At 40.7% G+C, this 17,700-nt stretch overlaps 1 protein-coding gene across 1 annotated transcript in view; it reads right to left on the minus strand.

Annotated features, from left to right (window-relative positions):
* rnf213a (ring finger protein 213a) overlaps positions 1 to 17,700 on the minus strand; it is a 124,838-nt gene that overhangs the window by 15,173 nt on the left and 91,965 nt on the right. Inside the window, exons 40-51 of the mRNA XM_034190836.1 lie at positions 12,676 to 12,882; positions 12,365 to 12,552; positions 12,137 to 12,257; positions 11,942 to 12,042; positions 11,136 to 11,318; positions 8,262 to 8,428; positions 4,140 to 4,242; positions 3,943 to 4,057; positions 3,585 to 3,789; positions 3,216 to 3,412; positions 3,008 to 3,130; positions 2,790 to 2,900 (exon numbers count right to left, since the gene is read on the minus strand). Coding sequence (XP_034046727.1) covers positions 2,790 to 2,900; positions 3,008 to 3,130; positions 3,216 to 3,412; positions 3,585 to 3,789; positions 3,943 to 4,057; positions 4,140 to 4,242; positions 8,262 to 8,428; positions 11,136 to 11,318; positions 11,942 to 12,042; positions 12,137 to 12,257; positions 12,365 to 12,552; positions 12,676 to 12,882 — 1,821 coding nt within the window. The remainder of the gene's footprint in view (positions 1 to 2,789; positions 2,901 to 3,007; positions 3,131 to 3,215; positions 3,413 to 3,584; positions 3,790 to 3,942; positions 4,058 to 4,139; positions 4,243 to 8,261; positions 8,429 to 11,135; positions 11,319 to 11,941; positions 12,043 to 12,136; positions 12,258 to 12,364; positions 12,553 to 12,675; positions 12,883 to 17,700) is intronic.

A 17,700-nucleotide genomic window follows, 5' to 3' on the forward strand; every position in this document is an offset into this window, starting at 1 on the left:
CCTGGACATGTGCTGGCTTGAGCAGGGGGACCTTGCTGCCCTGCAGGATTTTAAACCATGACAGCATCATGTGTTACTAATGTAATCTTTGTGACTGTGGTCCCAGCTCTCTTCAGGTCACTGACCAGGTCCTCCTGTGTAGTTCTGAGCTTTCTCAGAATTATCTTTACCCCACAAAGTGAGATCTTGCATGGAATCCGAGACCGAGGGAGATTGACAGTCATCTTGTGTTTCTTCCACTTTCTAATAAATAATCATAACAGTTGTTGTCTTCTACCAAGCTGCTTGCCTGTTGTCCTGTAGTCCATCCCAGCCTTGTGCAGGTCTACAGTTTTGTCCCTGGTGTCCTTTGACAGCTCTTTGGTCTTGGTTATGGTGGACAGGTTTGAGTGTGATTGATTGAGTGTGTGAACAGGTGTCTTTTATACAGGTAACAAGTTCAAACAGGTGCAATTAATACAGGTAAAGAGTGCAGAATAAGAGGGCTTCTTAAAGAAAAATTAACAGGTCTGTCAGAGCCAGAATTCTTGCTGGTTGGTAGGTGTTCAAATACTTATTTGCAGTATATATATATATATATATATATATATATATATATATATATATATATATATATATATATATGTACACACACACACTGTATATAGGGCACACAATTTAATGTAAATATGCCAGATTTAGCACAATTCTAGTTTCCATCCGTAGCCCCCAGACATAAAATTAAAAACAGCATTTAACAAGGATAAAAACGCATTGATAATTTACAATATAATACAGTATCATATTTTAATGTAACCCAGAGCCATATAAAGGAGGCGTTATCTGTTCCGGTCAAAATGTGGGTTAACATGCTGTTGTCTCGATATAAAGTGCAGGCATATGTGCAGGAAAGTACTGAGGTAGAATTCAGTTGCAGGTGTGTTAGGGTTAGGGTCCTGGAGTCCAGTCACTGTCCAGCACAGTGTGCTGCTGGGACATCTGACCGCTGTGGACTGCAACTCAGCTGGTGAACACACAATGCATGTGTGGGCAGGCGCTTGTGCCCTCATGAGGATCCGGCCAGCGTCTGAGCGCGTGGCACGGTGTGAAGCCGGCACAGCAGGCTGATGTCCCTTCCAACTCGTAAATTGTAGTTTACAAGACAGACAAAGAGTGGAGATCAAATAAAACAAATAAGGGTAAAGGCGTGAACGCATTCATGTGTGACCACTTTGCTGTGGACATACGGCGCCTGTCAGCTGACTGCCAACTGACTGACCACTGGACCTGACCGTTCACACAAGGTGTTAGATTAAAAACACAGACATCAGACAGATGCAGGACAAAAAAATAATAATACAGTGGTCCCTCGCTATAACGCGGTTCTGCGCCAAATCTGGCAACAGTTCCAGAGACTACGCTCACTGTTTTGATGCGGATGTTGACCGCAGCCGCAGAGCTCCGTGGCCACCAAGAGAGGACTTGGATTCTTTGCGGGTCCCGCATCCTTACCTCCGGAGGCAGTGTGTGAAGGGAGAGTTCTGCGTGTGTCTGTTTATAATCTTCTCACCCAGAAGAAAAAAGAGAGTGTTTACACAGGAGAGAGAAGTGAGAAAATGTTAATGCCTGTTTGAGAAAAGTGTATAAAGTGTGTAGTGAGGGGTTTTACAGCCTTAAAACAGCTATAATAATTGCAAAAAATAGCGCTGACTACTTCGCGGATTTCACTTATCGCGGGTTATTTTTAGAACGCAACTCTCGCGATAAACGAGGGACCTCTGTACATAAAATAAAAATCTCAGAATAGCGGAACAGAGAGTGAGCTTTTTTTCTGTGAGCTGACGACATCCACAGACAAAGGTGGGCGTGTCCCGGTGACTGGCAGCTGTTCAGATATCTGTGCTCGCAAGTGGCTGGTAGAATATGACATTGCCCAACTTCACAGTGAAGCGTGGCTGTCAGCGTGCTGTCCTCATGTGGGAATAAATTAAAACATATTGCTTCAGCTGACCGCCGCGTCAGCACACCGCAATGCTGGTGAATATCGTGCCATGCTGAAAATCACAGCAAGGCGCATGTCACTGCGGGATTTCCCCACAATGTAATAATTAAAACACAGATCATATTTGCAATGTGGTCACCAGCGGAACACTGCACGCTGGACACGCCCTGCTGGATGATGAGTTCATGACACAGGAGCCAGCTCTTCATAAGAGGAGCGCATCAGGTAATTCATGTAAAACATAAAAGGAAGAACAGTAATCCACACCATTTCATTACTTCCTGGTGTACACCTAGGCCGGGGCCAAGTCCACTCTTTATAACAGGAATTAAGTATTATAAATTGTGCCTTTTTTTTTTCCCCCGCTGCTGTGTGCGTGACTTCCCACGTGCATGCACCGTGTTCGTGTGCGCGGACACGACGTGCATGAAACAGTCGCCGCGGTATCGTGCAGGCCTGTCCGACCGTGTGTTCCTCTCAACAGCAGGTGGAATGCTTCGCGGATTTTCTTCCAGTTTCTGCGTGTTTCGCCCAACGTCGTGTTACGTGTGAAGGAGCCCTAAATCATGAAAACTGCTGCACTGATGCTGAAAACCCTAGTAGTTCTTAAATCTTCCACACAGAAAAGTAATCCGTACCAGTAATTAATTAAGAGAATATAAAAAATAAATGAAAAATCTGACCAACAGGCAGAATCAATACAAAAAAAAAAAAATATTATCAGCTCCCACTCCTATGCACAAGGTAGCCTCAATATTTTCAGATATACATGTGTAAAAGAAGTAAATACTCAAACATAAAATTCTACCTCAGGCTTGGGATGGAAGCTTGTATTGGCTTCTTTATAGAGCAGGGTGACTTCTCTGTAGAGCGCCAAGAGAAGATAAGCTGTTGTCTTTTTAGGTAAGCATTTGCATCCCTGCGAGAAAAAAGCAAAACAGTGAAAAATAACATTTCTGGGACACACAAAAAAGACCCTAAACCTGGTGCCAGTTTTAAAAAAGGTGGGGGACTCTGAAACATTACCTCACAGGTCTCGTCAAGTCCATCCTTTTTGCCTTCTAGGAGTACCTTTGCCACAGCATTTCTGATCTCCCTATAATCTTCTCCACAGACAAGAAACTGGTCTATGGGGCTGGTTTCGTCCTTCTAAGTGTTAAAAGTATTAAAATTAAACTATATTTATATCTACTTTAAGAAAAAGAAAAAAAAAACCTAATTTGCATGACAGTACCTTATTCAGAAGTTTTTCAGGGAAGAGCCATTGCAGTTCATTCACTGTGAGAAGCTTCTGAACAAACTCCACTCCCTGCTGACTGCAGATCTTCCGAATTATGTAGACACGGTACCAGTCATTGCCACTGCACCGACACAGATTCATCACACCATTCAGGAATGCAGTGGTTCCATTGTGACCACCCTCACGAGGTCCTGCAAAGAGATTAACATATATTCTCAGGAACACGTTAAACATCTCCCAACAATTACACATTCTCAACATGTTGAGAACCATAAGCCAATCACTAAATGACTGTGCGTGGCAATTTGCAATTACTAGTACTTGTATGTTAGCAGATGCTAGATTTTAAAGGAAATTACACACCTGTAGCTGTGAGTTTTTCCACAAGGAGATGAGCAGCCAGATCCAGGTCCATTCGCACCCTGGCCACCTGCTGCAAGTAGTCTATGGTGGCTGTTATTGGGGAATGACTATCTGATAAGTAGTCATTCAGGAAAGCACCTTCATCCTTCAGGCACAGCTGCTGGTCTGCTGCAGATCTGAACTGTAACCTCTCAAACATGGAATCCTAAATAACAACAACATTAATAATGAAATGGCTAATATGTACTATAAAAGTGAGTGATATCCTCAAGTGATTACCACCAGTTGGATTTAAAATTAATTTTAGTGAAGGGTATGGAACATGTTAAAAATAAAAAATGTAAGAATTTCCATGTACCTCCAAGCAGTTGATGTACATGCAGTACAATTCGGTTTTGTCAGCCTCCTCCAAGATGTTGTTCTGCTCAACTGCCGTCAGATGCTGCTGCAGGTACCTTTTAACTTGATCAAAGCTTCAGACGCAACAAAGTTTATACAACAATCATACCTCTATAATATTCGGATGCATACATAAGTTCTAACTTAGCACCTCACCTGTATTTCAGCAGGAGTTTGAGCACAACTGACCGAACCACTGGGTTTTTATCCACAGAGTCATCAAACGGAGAGAGCACCTTTGTCAGGATTTGCCGATTGGCTGGGAAAACAATAATAAATATATTAAGAGCTGACAGAATACTTGTACATGTACAGTGTGGTCAGAAGTTTACATACACTCATCATGGGCATGATTGTCATGTGATTTTGGGCTCTTAATGATGTTCAATTGAACTGCTCTTTTGCCATAGTGTAATGACTGTACAGTATACAACATTAATAACTTAAAAAAAAGAAGAAGAAGAATTGGGTGCACAAGTTTGAATTTATTTTGGATCTTTTCTAATCCACACAGGGTAAAACTCATACATACAGGCTGAAATATATACATACATTCACTGAAATATTTTAAACAAGTGGTGCTGAAGGCAACAACTGGAAGTTTCTCTTTGTCAGCATAAAAAGGGTGTTTCACAGTACTCATTGGACTGACCAATATTCAGAATAATGGGAAAGTCCAAGGAACTCGGTGAAGATTTAAGAATGGTAGATTTGCACAAGTTGGGAAGGTCTCTTTGAGCCATTTATAAACAACTGCAGATTTCAGTTCAAACATTTGTACGTAAATACGATGTGTCACCACTTTGCCAAGGTCTGGAAGAAGACTCAAACTGCCACCCTCAGAAGAATGGAAATTCGTTAGAATGTTCAGGAACGGACTGAGAAGACGCCGACCAAAAAAGAAGCCCCTGCTCCAAAACAAACACCTTCAAGCTAGACTGAAATTAGCAGCTGCCCACATGGACAAGCCAAATGCCTTCTGGAGAAATATTTTATGGTCAGATGACACGAAGACTGACCTTTTTAGCCACAATGACAAGAGGCATGTTTGGAGGAGTAAAGGTGAGGTTTTCAAACGTAAGAACACTACCCACTGTCAAGCATAGTGATGGCAGCATTATGCTCTGGGGCTGTATTACTGCCAGTAGTACTGTTACATTGCACAAAGTGGATGGAATAATGAAGGAGGAGGACTACCTCAAAATTCTTCAACATTACCTCAAATTAACAGCTAGACAGTTGAAACTTGGCCACAATTGGCTGTTCCAACAGTGCAATTATGATCCCAAACACACATCAAAACGGCTGTGCGTTGGACAAAGCAGGCTGACAAACGTCTGGAATGGCGTTCCCAAATACCCAAATTCAACCCTGTTGAATATTTGTGGACTACGCTTAAAAGCAGGGAAACCAACCAATTAAAAGGAACTCTACCAATTCTGCCAAGAAGACTGGTCCAATATCCAGCATAAATTAGGACAGGTTGTTGATGGCTACCATCCAGGGAGGTAATGGTCTAGTGGTTAAACGGAGTGCTTGAGGGTCCGGTCACACGGCGACAGCTGAATGAAGGATAAAAAGTCAGAAAGTCACAAATCGTAGAGAGAAGGTGGACGAACGATCCTGTACCTTTCCCATCACTGAAAAGCCTGCAAATCAAAAGTGCAGAAAGGAACAAAACAAAATCAAAACTAACAAAAGAAACAAATGGCGACCTTGACGTTTTAACCCTCTGGGGTCCGAGGGCATTTTTTGGACAGTTCAGTCGCCTGGCATAAATGTTTTATTATTGCTGTTAACAGCTCTCCCTGCATCCCACAATCAAGTTTTATGTCTCTTTTTTCAGGACAACCTGTTCTTTCATAATATGTATATGCTTTTGTTGTGTTTTATAAGTGTAATAAAGGTTTACGATCACAAATAACAAAAAAGTAAAGCAGAAAATAATTTTCCACACACATTTATTCAAAAGACACAGCAAACTATAATAAACAATTGTTTTGACACTTTATAAAGGTAATTTGAGGTCTTGTGTGAAAGACTGTACAACAAAAAGTTCAAACAATAAACACAAATGCACATTGTGAACAATATATACAAAATGGTCTATGCGTTTATGCTCCAGTCTGAGGAGCGGCCCCTCCCTCACCTCATTGATATGGTAAACAGTGCCTTACGCCAGAGGGAGAGAGCCACAGAGAAATCCAGTAACATTCAAATGCAAACTAGTGGAGCAATCCTGATAGTTGCACACTCTTTGTTTGAGCACGTGAGATTGTCATGCGAGGCTGTCCATCTCTTTCACTTTCAGAGGCGGTGATGGTCTAGTGGTTAAGGTGTTGGGCTTGAGTCCAGAAGATCATGGGTTCAAATCCCCGCCTGACTGGAAAATCACTAAGGGCCCTTGGGCAAGGCCTTTCATCCCCTATTTCTCCCGGTGTGTATTGAGCACCTTGTATGGCAGCACCCTGACATCGGGGTGAATGTGAGGCATTATTGTAAAGCGCTTTGAGCGTCTGATACAGATGGAAAAGCGCTATATAAATGCAGTCCATTTACCATTTTATTTACTTTCACTGTGCATAATGGCGCAGGGCGCATTGGAGGAGTTAGGAGCTATTCAAACGGGCCAACTAGTAAGATATCACTCCTGAAAACGATCTTTGGTTTATCACGTGAGGTAAAGCTGCCCTACGATTGGATTTTGGAAAACCATGTGATGGTGAACCAATTCCGATTGGACACTCATATTGCGCACATCATCACACAGCTTCTATGAGGAGTACAAAGATGGCCGACAGTGGACAGTTTCTATCTCATATCATTAAAAAGTTATTTATAATTTAGTAAAGCTTGGTCCCAGCCGTCACATACAACGGCATCGGCCCCAGAGGGTTAAACAAAATCAAAAGAAAACATTCACGATGACGTGACCGGCAGCGGGTATGAGACCGAGAGCAGACAGCCTTGTCCTCATGTCCGCAGCACCTGCAGATGTGGGATCTGGTTGTCTTGACAACGTGAGTGCACACGCAGGCCAGCCACAAATGGCTGTAATGTGTGTAAATAGTTAAAGTAGTTAATAAAACGTTCTTGCCACTATTGTTGCTTTTCGGCCCAGACATCAGCCACACAAAGATGTTACGTTCAGCTCATTGGAGCTTCAGATATTGTCAACGTTTGTGCAAGAGGTCAGGATTGGGAGGCTGGACAAAGCTGGACGACAGTCAAACAGAATGCTGACATTACAGTAACTATGCAAACGATAAAAAACTGTTAAGACAGACAGCAAAACGAAATATGGAATTGAAGGTTGTCGTAGGGATTTTTTTCACATTTTTCAACAGTCTGACAATTCTGACGACACGCCAGCTACAGGAACAAAGCTGGATGACGGTTAAACAATGCCTCCAAAAGCCAAGGCAAGTGCAGATTTCTTGTTTCGTTTGAGCTTTCTTGTCCTTCGTTAGTGCCATGTGACTGAAGCTTAAGATCAGAGGATCCTCTGTTTAAATCCTCATCAGGCCAGAAAATCACTAAGGGCCCTTGAGCAATTTCCTTAATCGCCAAGTTGAAAATCAGAGGGCGAGTGTGTGTGTGTGTGTGTGTGTGTGTGTGAGTGAGTGGGTGAATGCAAAGCATCACTGTAAAGCACCGAGCTTCTGATTCAGATGGAAAAGTGCCGTATAAATGCAATCCATTTACTATTTTACCAAAAGTGTCCAGCTGAAGTGCAGTTTGCTAAGGGACATTTAAACAAATATTAGTGGCTGTGCAGGTCTATATTTGAGCCTGTATGCATATTTTTGACCCTGCGTGGATTACAGAAGATTCAAAATAAATTCTAATTTGTCTACCCAATTATTGTTTTAAAAGTCATTAATGATTTATGTTGTGCTATCATTCCACCCTGGCAAAAAAAAAAAAAAAAGTTCAAAGACATCAAATTACCATTACATTCATGCCCATGCTGATTTTATGTAAACATCTGACCTCAACAGTATAGTATCAGCATCAGCCAAAATTAGTTTGAAAATACTGCCACACTGAATATATGCATAAATCCAGTATTGTGCATCCCTTATATTTCCCTCTTGAAAGTTGATAAAAACACTTCTTTTGTGTCTTATAGTAATTACTTCCCAGTATCCAGGAAGTCACCTCAATGAAAATCTGTCCAACATTTTTTGAGTCAAAGAAAATGTTTTAACAAATCATAATGCAAAAACCAGTAACACTCAAAACCATATCAAGCAACAAAACGGGAGAACACCCTACCTCCAATGAAGGGAAATCCTTTGGTCTCCACCATGAGAAAGGACAGCAAATCAGAAATGACAGCTGGACATGGGGGAGAGTTGTCTTTGAAGCACATGCTAGACACCAGGTCAATGAAAAAAGCATTGCATTGCTTCCTGAACTGAGTGTGAGTGTTGACTACAATCCTGCACACACAAAAAAAGAGAAATGACAATTGATTAAGCGATGCCACTTTAAATTTCTTACAAGATAAAATTAAATATCTACAAAGATCCTATCTTTGAATGAATGGGGCACTCAGAGAGTGCACATTTCAAAAGTCCAAGACCTCCATTTTTATCTGTGTTGAAATTTTCCTATTATCACATTCCCTTTCATTGTGAAAAACTTATTCCTTTGAAGAGTTTCTAAAATGTTCTTAGATTCTGATTGCTGACCATTGATCCTTATCTTTGATCCTGACTGCTGACTTGTGGCCCTAATCCTGAGCATTGTTCCTCTCCACTCATTTTCGACTGCTAATTTATGATCCTGATCACTCATTTTTTATCCTTGCCGCTAATATCTGAAGGTTATATTTTTGTCATAGTTTGTGATCACGGAACTGGGTCCAGTGAAATCAAAAGTCAAAAGTCAGGACAAGAATTTTTTTTTTTTTACTTGGGATCAAAGATCAAGGAACAGAGGCAAGATCTTCCAGTTGAAGTCGAGATCAGAGCTCAAACTCAGAATTGTATTCAAAGGAATAAGTATGAAAGACCAAAGTTCAAATCGTAAAACACATGCTATGTCTCTTGATCAGGATCAAAGGAATGAGAATCAAGACCTGGCAGCATGGGATCAAAGTTCACACATCAAAGGCAAAATCCACTCCTTAATGTGGATTCATACCAAAATATAATCAACTCTTTCTTGACCCAAGTGCTACATTGCCACCAAATTTCAGGGATGTCATTGGGAAATGAGAGAATCCTTCAAAGCAAACAAAAAAAGGATTTGTGCTTGCTACTGGTTTACTGGCTACTAAGGTTGGGTATCGAGAACCGGTTCTTTTCGAGTATTGTTAAGAAATGATTCGATCCACCGATATCAATAGCCTTTTTGCTTAACGATTCCTTTATCGGTCCTTCAGAGCAGCCGTTGTTTTTGAGGGTGTTTGTCGAGAAAATGATCATTCCTCTTCGTTGATTACAGACCCTGCAGTGGGTCTGTAATCAATCGTTTCTGCAGCGCGATACCACTTTGAAGTGTGAACCAATGAAGCAATGCTTCGATCCACTGGCTCGTGGTTCTTTGATTCGCTGCTCTTCAGAAGCGCAAAGTCCGCTTTTTAACCCCTCTCAAAGCCATTAAAATATTGTGAGTCGCTTTTGTGTGGATTAAAGTCACTAACTGGGACTCTTGTCTTGTTGCAGTCAAGAAATGAGAATCGTTCAACGTTCATTTGGCACAGCTCCAAACGCTGTGCGGCTCTCCGCCGAGAGAGTCCACTCGGAATGAATAACTTCAAAACAAATTGCTGCTTTAAATAAAATGACACCTCTTACAAACGTTGCAATACAGACAAGAAACTACAATCGACTAAAACGCTTTTTTTCCTTCCAAAATGAGACGTGCTGCATTCTTTATAAATTACATCCTGATGTGCAGCACAGCCAGCTGCAAAAGCTCAGCTCAGAGTATGGAAAGACATTCATGCCAATAATGTCTGAAAGGAAATGCTTTTGACAATAACTAGATTTTTTTTATTTCTATTTATGTCCAGAGATCAAAGATCCACCATGTAGTTTATTATGTCCAAAGTTTAAGGAACCAGTGACCGATTTCATATTTATTTACTTTAAGACTCAAAAAAATGCTGTTCAATTGCAATTCAATTTCAACTTAATGGGCTTATAAAGCGCCAAATCACAACAAAAGCCATCTCAAGGTGCCTCACATAGAACAGTTCAACATAAAAAATAAAAATAAATAAATAAAAATTAAAAAATTCAAATACCTAATTAAAAACAGAAGTAAAAGAATAAAACAGATAAAAAAAAATTAAAACTATTCATAAGAAAAAGAATAAAATAGGCTTTAAGTCTTGACTTAAAAATGTCCACGGACGCTGACTGCCTCATGGTCGCTGGAAGACCGTAATCAGTATCGATAGATAAAATCTTATCGATACCCATCTCTACTGGCTACTACTGTTCCTCTCATTCCCGTTACTCCTCCTCCCCCCAAGTGAGGAGTTGTACAGTCTGTTGGTCCTGCACTTGGGAAGGAGCAGAAGACTTAAAAACTCCTTTGTTAAATCAATTAAACATCCCTGGTCAAAATGATCACTTGCTTTCACTTCCAACCATTTGTTATAATAATTTAAACTTTGATTTGCCTCATTATATGCCTTTCTAACCAACAAAGGGATGAATCACTTCTGGTTTGAACCTCAGGTGTGTATCCTTGCAGGTACACACTATTGCTTCCAGAGGGCATCTCTTTCCTCCTCCTCACAAAAAAACTTCTCATTTTCATAGAACACCACTTTATGCTATATCTTGCTCTGTTTTCTTCTTAAAATCTACTTATGTATAGCTGTTCCTATTCTCACACCGACAAATCATCATATGACTTCTTCTTCTGTGGTGTTTATTGGGGGATGGCAATGAACATAGGTGCATTACTGCCACCAATTAATTGGGGTGGAGAGCATGATTCACAAGGAGTGTCAAAATTAATTCCACATGCGAAATTTTCACATGGAAATGCAGCCGAATGAAACACCTGAATTTTCAATTAAATCTGTTCAGAACATCCTTGTGGAGGTAATCCAAACTGCCACAAAGCCTCTACACCCTCTACACAGCAATCTTGTGCAACAATATCTCATTAATCTCCATTACCAACCTTATTTTTTCTGAAGGAACCACAGGAAAGTCATCTGGAACTTGCTGCATGCACAGGGGACAATACATCTGACCGGGCATCAGCCATTGTTTGATACAGGCCAAGCAGTATATGTGTTCACACGGAAGGCACAGAGGGTTGTGTGGGTCTCCCAAACACACTGGGCACAGCATCATGCCATACCTGTCATCGAGCATGCGTGAGACGTTAAGATCCAAAAAGTACAGCAGACACATGTATGAGGTCTGTCCATAAAGTAACGGTCCTTTTTATTTTTTTCAAAAACTATATGGCTTTCATTCATATGTTTTTATGTCAGACAAGCTTGAACACTCGTGCGCATGCGTGAGTTTTTCCATGCCTGTCGGTGACGTCATTCGCCTGTGAGCATGCACCGACCGTCCTTAAAGGGGTCCTTAAAGCTGTAGTTAAAGTCCTTATTCTCTGTGAAGCCCGTAAAATTTTCACCAAAAGCCAGATACATTTTTTGAATGGTTTCCAGGTGCCAGTCTCTAACAGCTTCTGAAAAAATTCTGATGGAAAAAAAAGTCCTTTTCATTCCGCCATTTCCAGACAATGAAAATCCGACGAGGGGGAGGGACCACTCCTTCCCAAGGCGTGCTCACAGGCGAATGACGTCACCGACAGGCGTGGAAAAACTCACGCATGCGCACGAGGGTTCAAGCATGTCTGACGTAAAAACATATGAATGAAATCCATATAGTTTTTGCAAAAAAATAATAAGGGCCGTTACTTTATGGACAGGCCTCGTAAAACCGTTGAAGAGGGAAAAATGAAATATCTACCTGAAGATGCGCTCAACTGCTTCATCTTTACAGGTCTTGAGTAAACCAATTACAGCCTCAAATGTCTGTTGAGCTTTAAGGTCAGAATTTTTCTCCAGTATCTAGAAAAGAAGATAAAATAAGAAAGAAGCACAGCTGATTGCAGATACTACAAGCCAAGGATGCCTTAGTGACTTTACATCAACAGAAACCAACCTGGTTCAGCCTTCGTGTATGATCCAAAACTAAAGGTGTCAAATTCTTTTCCAACTCCTCGATGCCCAACAGCATGTGCTCCACAAATACAGACAGAGAGAATACACGATTCCATCCGGCTCTTAAAAAAAAAAAAGAAGCAAAGAACCAAAATGTATGTAAAGCAGCATTTAACTTTAAGCAAAGCAACAACTTGGAATGTTTTACAAATCTTTAAGTTTGACTTACTGTACTCTAGAGACGATCGTTTTGCTCCTCTCTCCGTAATGTTTCATACTGCTTTCTGAGCAGACCAACTCAATAGGCACCTGAAGTTTTTTGACCTGTCTGAGCCAGGCTCGTCTCTGAGCATCTGTGTTCAGAGCTTGAGGCTCGAGATGCTCGACACATGCAAACGCAGCATACACGTCAAGTACCTTGAGAGCAAGGAATTATGATCAGTGTGTGACTATGAGCCTAAACAAGGCAGCCAAGGAGCACATTTCTAATGAGCACAATTCTGTTTGATATAATGTCTTGCATGGAAAATGAACGCTCACCAGTTCCACTCCATCACGAGCACGAGAGATTGTCGAGAGATTCTCGGTCACCTGGGGCTCAATGCAGATCATTCTGGAAAGATTCTGCAGTCGATTCTTGAATTTGTGATAAGCAGCATGGACCCATGGAAGTGATAATGGCATTTCTTTGTCATCGTGCTGCGACCACAACTCACTGACACAAGAGTTCAAAGCACCACACAGTAGCTAGGGCGGGGGGAACAGAAAAAAAAAAGAGAGGGGGTGAAGTGGCAAATCCCCAACTCAACTCTGAATAAAAAAATAATAATATCATCTGCAATGGAGGATCTCGTGGGCTAAACAATATCAAAACGGTCACAGTCTTCACTGATGTGGACCAATGCGTGTTGGCACTATAGAAGCAAACAGTGCATCCAAAAAGCATTCACAGAGCTTTTTCGCATTTTATGTTACATTTATTCCAAAATGGAGTAAATTCCTTTTCCCCCTTCAAAATTCTACTCACCACACCCCATAATGACAACATGAAAAAAGTTTTTGCAATTTTAGCAAATTTATTAAAAAGGAAAAACTAAGAAATCACATGTACACACACCTTTTGCTCAAAAATTTTTTGGTGCACCTTTGACAGCAATTAAGCCTCAAGTCTTCTTGTGGGATTGCAATGCCACATGCTTGGTCCACCAATCTTTGGGGAGTTTTGTCCATTCCTCTTTGCACCACCTCTCAAGCTCCATCAGGTTGGATGGGAAGTGTCGGTGCACAGACATTTTCAGATCTCTCCAGAGATTTTCAATCAGATTCAGGTGTGGGCTCTGGCTGGGCCACTCAAGGACATTCACAGAGTAGTCCTGAAGCAATTCCTTTAAATATCTTTGCTGTGTGCTTAGAGTCATTGTCCTGCTGAAAGATGAACTGTCACCCCAGTCTGAGGTCAACAGCGCTCTGGAGCAGGTTTTCATCCAGGATGTCTCTGTACATTGCTGCATTCATCTTTCCCTCAATCCTGACTAGTCTCCCAGTTTCTGCCGCTGAACAACATCCCCACAGCATGATGCTGCCACTACCATGCTTCACTGTAGGGATGGTGCCTGGTTTCACTTGGCATTCATGCCAAAGAGTTCAATCTTTGTTTCATCAAACCAGAGGATTTTGTTTCTCATGGTCTGAGAGTCCTTCAGGTGCCTTTTGGCAAACTGTAGGTGGGCTGCCATGTGCCTTTTACAAAGGAGTGGCTTCTGTCTGGCCATTCTACCATACAGGCCTGATTGTTGGATTACTGCAGAGACAGCTGTCCTTCTGGAAGGATCTCCTCTCTCCACAGAGGAATGCTGGAGCTCTGACACAGTGACCATCAGGTTCTGGATGATGAAGGAGACCACTGTGCTAATTGCGGCCTTCAAAGCAGCAGAAATGTTTCTGTAGCCTTCCCCAGATTTGTGCCTCGAGACAATCCTGTTTCGGAGGTCTACAGACAGTTCGTTTGACTTCATGCTTTGCTTGCACTGTCAACTGTGGGACCTTATATGACAGGTTTGTGCCTAATTCATGTCCAATCAACTGAATTTACCCAAGGTGGACTTCAATTAAGCTGCAGAAACATCTCAAGGATGATTAGGATGCACTGAGCTTAATTTTGAGCTTCATAGCAAAGGCTGTGAATATGTACACGTGATTTTTTTCTTTTCATAAATTTGCCAAAAATCTCATAAAAACTTTTTTCCACAGTCATTATCAAGTCAAGGTCAAGGTTTACTTTACTGTCCCAAGGGAAATTTGTCTTGAGCTTGCAATGCCATAATTAAAAAGTAAAACCACATACAATCATGCAACAACCACATAATATACCATTACATAAATAAAAAATCACAGGAAACAGTCAGTTAAAATTAGATAATCTTCAGTGAGGCCCCTCAATGCCCGGTAATGCGTCTGTAGGTATTATCCAGATTTATTCAACAGAGCAATAGACAAAGGAACAAAGGATTTTTTAAATCTATTGCTCTTATACCTGACAGCCCGATACCTTCTCCCTGATGGCAAGAGCTCATATTCACTGAAAAGCGTGTGGGAAGGCTCCTTAAGAATATTTTTAGCTTGCACCAGGTCCAAGGTTTCAAAAATAGTTTTTAAAGAAGGATACTCTCTCTTGCCAATCATTTTCATGGTGTATCGAACTAGTTTCTCAATTTTGGATTTGCTCTGGACAGTAAGAGAGCCGAACCAAGCTACCATGCCATATCTTATTAGGCTCTCCAGCACAGCATTATAAAAGGAAGCCAATATTGTTGAACTCACACCAAACAATCTGAGTCTTCTTAAAAAATGAAGCCTCTGGGACAATTTGTAGCATAAAAAAATCCACATGCGCATTCCACTTGAGAAAACAGTCCACATAGACACCAAGATATTTAAAAGACTCTACCTGTTCTATCTCACTACCTCCAATAATGACCGGGTCATGGAACAGCAGCCCTTTGGGGTCAAGGACCATCTCTTTAGTTTTTACAACATTAAGAGTCAAGTGGTGCCTCACACACCATGAATGAAAAGAGTCTATTTCATCCATGTATATGGACGGACTCTCACCTGATGTCAGCAAACTCATAATGATTGTGTCAGAGAATTTCAAAATTTTGTTGTAATCTGACTGTTTACTCCTACACTCATTTGTATACAATGAAAAAAGAATAGGAGAACTTACAGCTCCTTGGGGCACTCCAGTGCTACATGTTTTGGCTTCAGATAAAGAATTATTTACCCTCACCTGTTGTGACCTATTTGTTAAAAAAGAATAAAACCACTTTACAAGAAAAGGGCTAACATTTAGGTCAATTAATTTCTACATAAGTAAGTAAGGATGAACTGTGTCAAAAGCTGATGTAAAGTCGGCAAATAGAACAAGTGCATAAGCATCTGGCTTTTCTAGATGTTTACAGATCATATGCAACATGCTAACAATGGCATCAGTCGTGCCAATGCCCTCTTTATATGCAAACTGAAAATAATCCAGGTGAGAAGACACATCTGATTTCAACCTGTTCACCATAATTTTCTCGAAACATTTCATGACAATACTTGTCAAGGCCACAGGTCTATAATCTTTATTTGTGGCTGGACAAGAAATCTTTGGTATAGGTATGATAACTGACTTTTTCCAGAACTGTGGAACTAAACAACTTGTGGCAGACATCTGAAAAATAGGGCAAAAGGCCTTAGCTAGCTGCTCTGCACAGTTTTTGAGAAGAAAGGCTGACAGACCATCTGGACCAGCAGTTTTTTTATTGGAGACTTTGCTAAAAATAGCTTGAGTCTCCTGTAAATCAATGTCAAAACTTTTAATATCCGTGTCCACCATTAAATCAATTATGGGGTATTATGTGTAGAATTAAGAGTAAAAAAATTAATTTTATCCATTTTGGAATAAGACTGCAACATAAAAAAAATGTGGAAAAAAGTGCAGTGCTGTGAATACTTTCTGGATGCACCGTATATTAATATAAAATATTTTAGACCCTACCAATACCACAAGTCACAGAGGTTATCTGGAACCTACAGTTCCAGATGACCTCCAGGTGTCTTGAAAGTAGGCGAAGGTTGTACAAATATTTAGTGTGCCTAGTTCAAATAGTATAGTCTCCATGAGCGAAAATATGATATTGCGCTCGATGACCCATCATCTTATTAACTCGGTGAGTTTCCATTATTCCCCAAATTGTGCAATTTGAAGTAGCAAATAGAAAATATGCTCAATGAACATGCACATTAAAAAAATAAAACCTAACTCAAATATCACAAAAAAACATGTGCATGAGGTGGTCATTCAGCTGATTTGAAAAAGCCTTATTTCCAAAAACTGTAATGGAAACACTTTTTCCTGTATTCCAGGTCACATGTTTAACAGCAACAGTCACGTGACATTCAAAAATAAATGGCACAAGTGTGGCCACCGGCCTCGGAGGATGTTCATTCAGTTGTTTAATTTTGTAGAAAAAAAGCAGATCACAGACATGACACAAAACTAAAGTCATTTCAAATGGCAACTTTCTGGCTTTAAGAAACACTATAAAAAAATCAGGAAAAAAAATTGTGGCAGTCAGTAACGGTTACTTTTTTAGACCAAGCAGAGGGAAAAAAATATGGAATCACTCAATTCTGAGGAAAAAATATGGAATCATGAAAAACAAAAGAACGCTCCAACACATCACTAGTATTTTGTTGCACCACCTCTGGCTTTTATAACAGCGTGCAGTCTCTGAGGCATGGACTTAATGAGTGACAAACAGTACTCTTCATCAATCTGGCTCCAACTTTCTCTGATTGCTGTTGCCAGATCAGCTTTGCAGGTTGGAGCCTTGTCATGGACCATTTTCTTCAACTTCCACCAAAGATTTTCAATTGGATTAAGATCCGGACTATTTGCAGGCCATGACATTGATCCTATGTGTCTTTTTGCAAGGAATGTTTTCACAGTTTTTGCTCTATGGCAAGACGCATTATCATCTTGAAAAATGATTTCATCATCCCCAAACATTCTTTCAATTGATGGGATAATAAAAGTGCCCAAAATATCAACGTAAACTTGTGCATTTATTGATGATGTAATGACAGCCATCTCCCCAGTGCCTTTACTTGACATGCAGCGCCATATCATCAATGACTGTGGAAATTTACATGTTCTCTTCAGGCAGTCATCTTTATAAATCTCACTGGAACGGCACCAAACAAAAGTTCCAGCATCATCACCTTGCCCAATGCAGATTCGAGATTCATCACTGAATATGACTTTCATCCAGTCATCCACAGTCCACGATTGCGTTTCCTTAGCCCATTATAACCTTGTTTTTTTCTGTTTAGGTGTTAATGATGGCTTTCGTTTAGCTTTTCTGTTTCTTACAGTTCTGTCACAGACATTGACTCCAGTTTCCTCCCATTCGTTCCTCATTTGTTTTGTTGTGCATTTTCGATTTTTGAGACATATTGCTTTAAGTTTTCTGTCTTGACGCTTTGATGTCTTCCTTGGTCTACCAGTATGTTTGCCTT

This window comes from Thalassophryne amazonica, chromosome 16 (genome assembly GCF_902500255.1).
Source record: "Thalassophryne amazonica chromosome 16, fThaAma1.1, whole genome shotgun sequence".
NCBI classification, from domain to species: Eukaryota; Metazoa; Chordata; class Actinopteri; order Batrachoidiformes; family Batrachoididae; genus Thalassophryne; species Thalassophryne amazonica.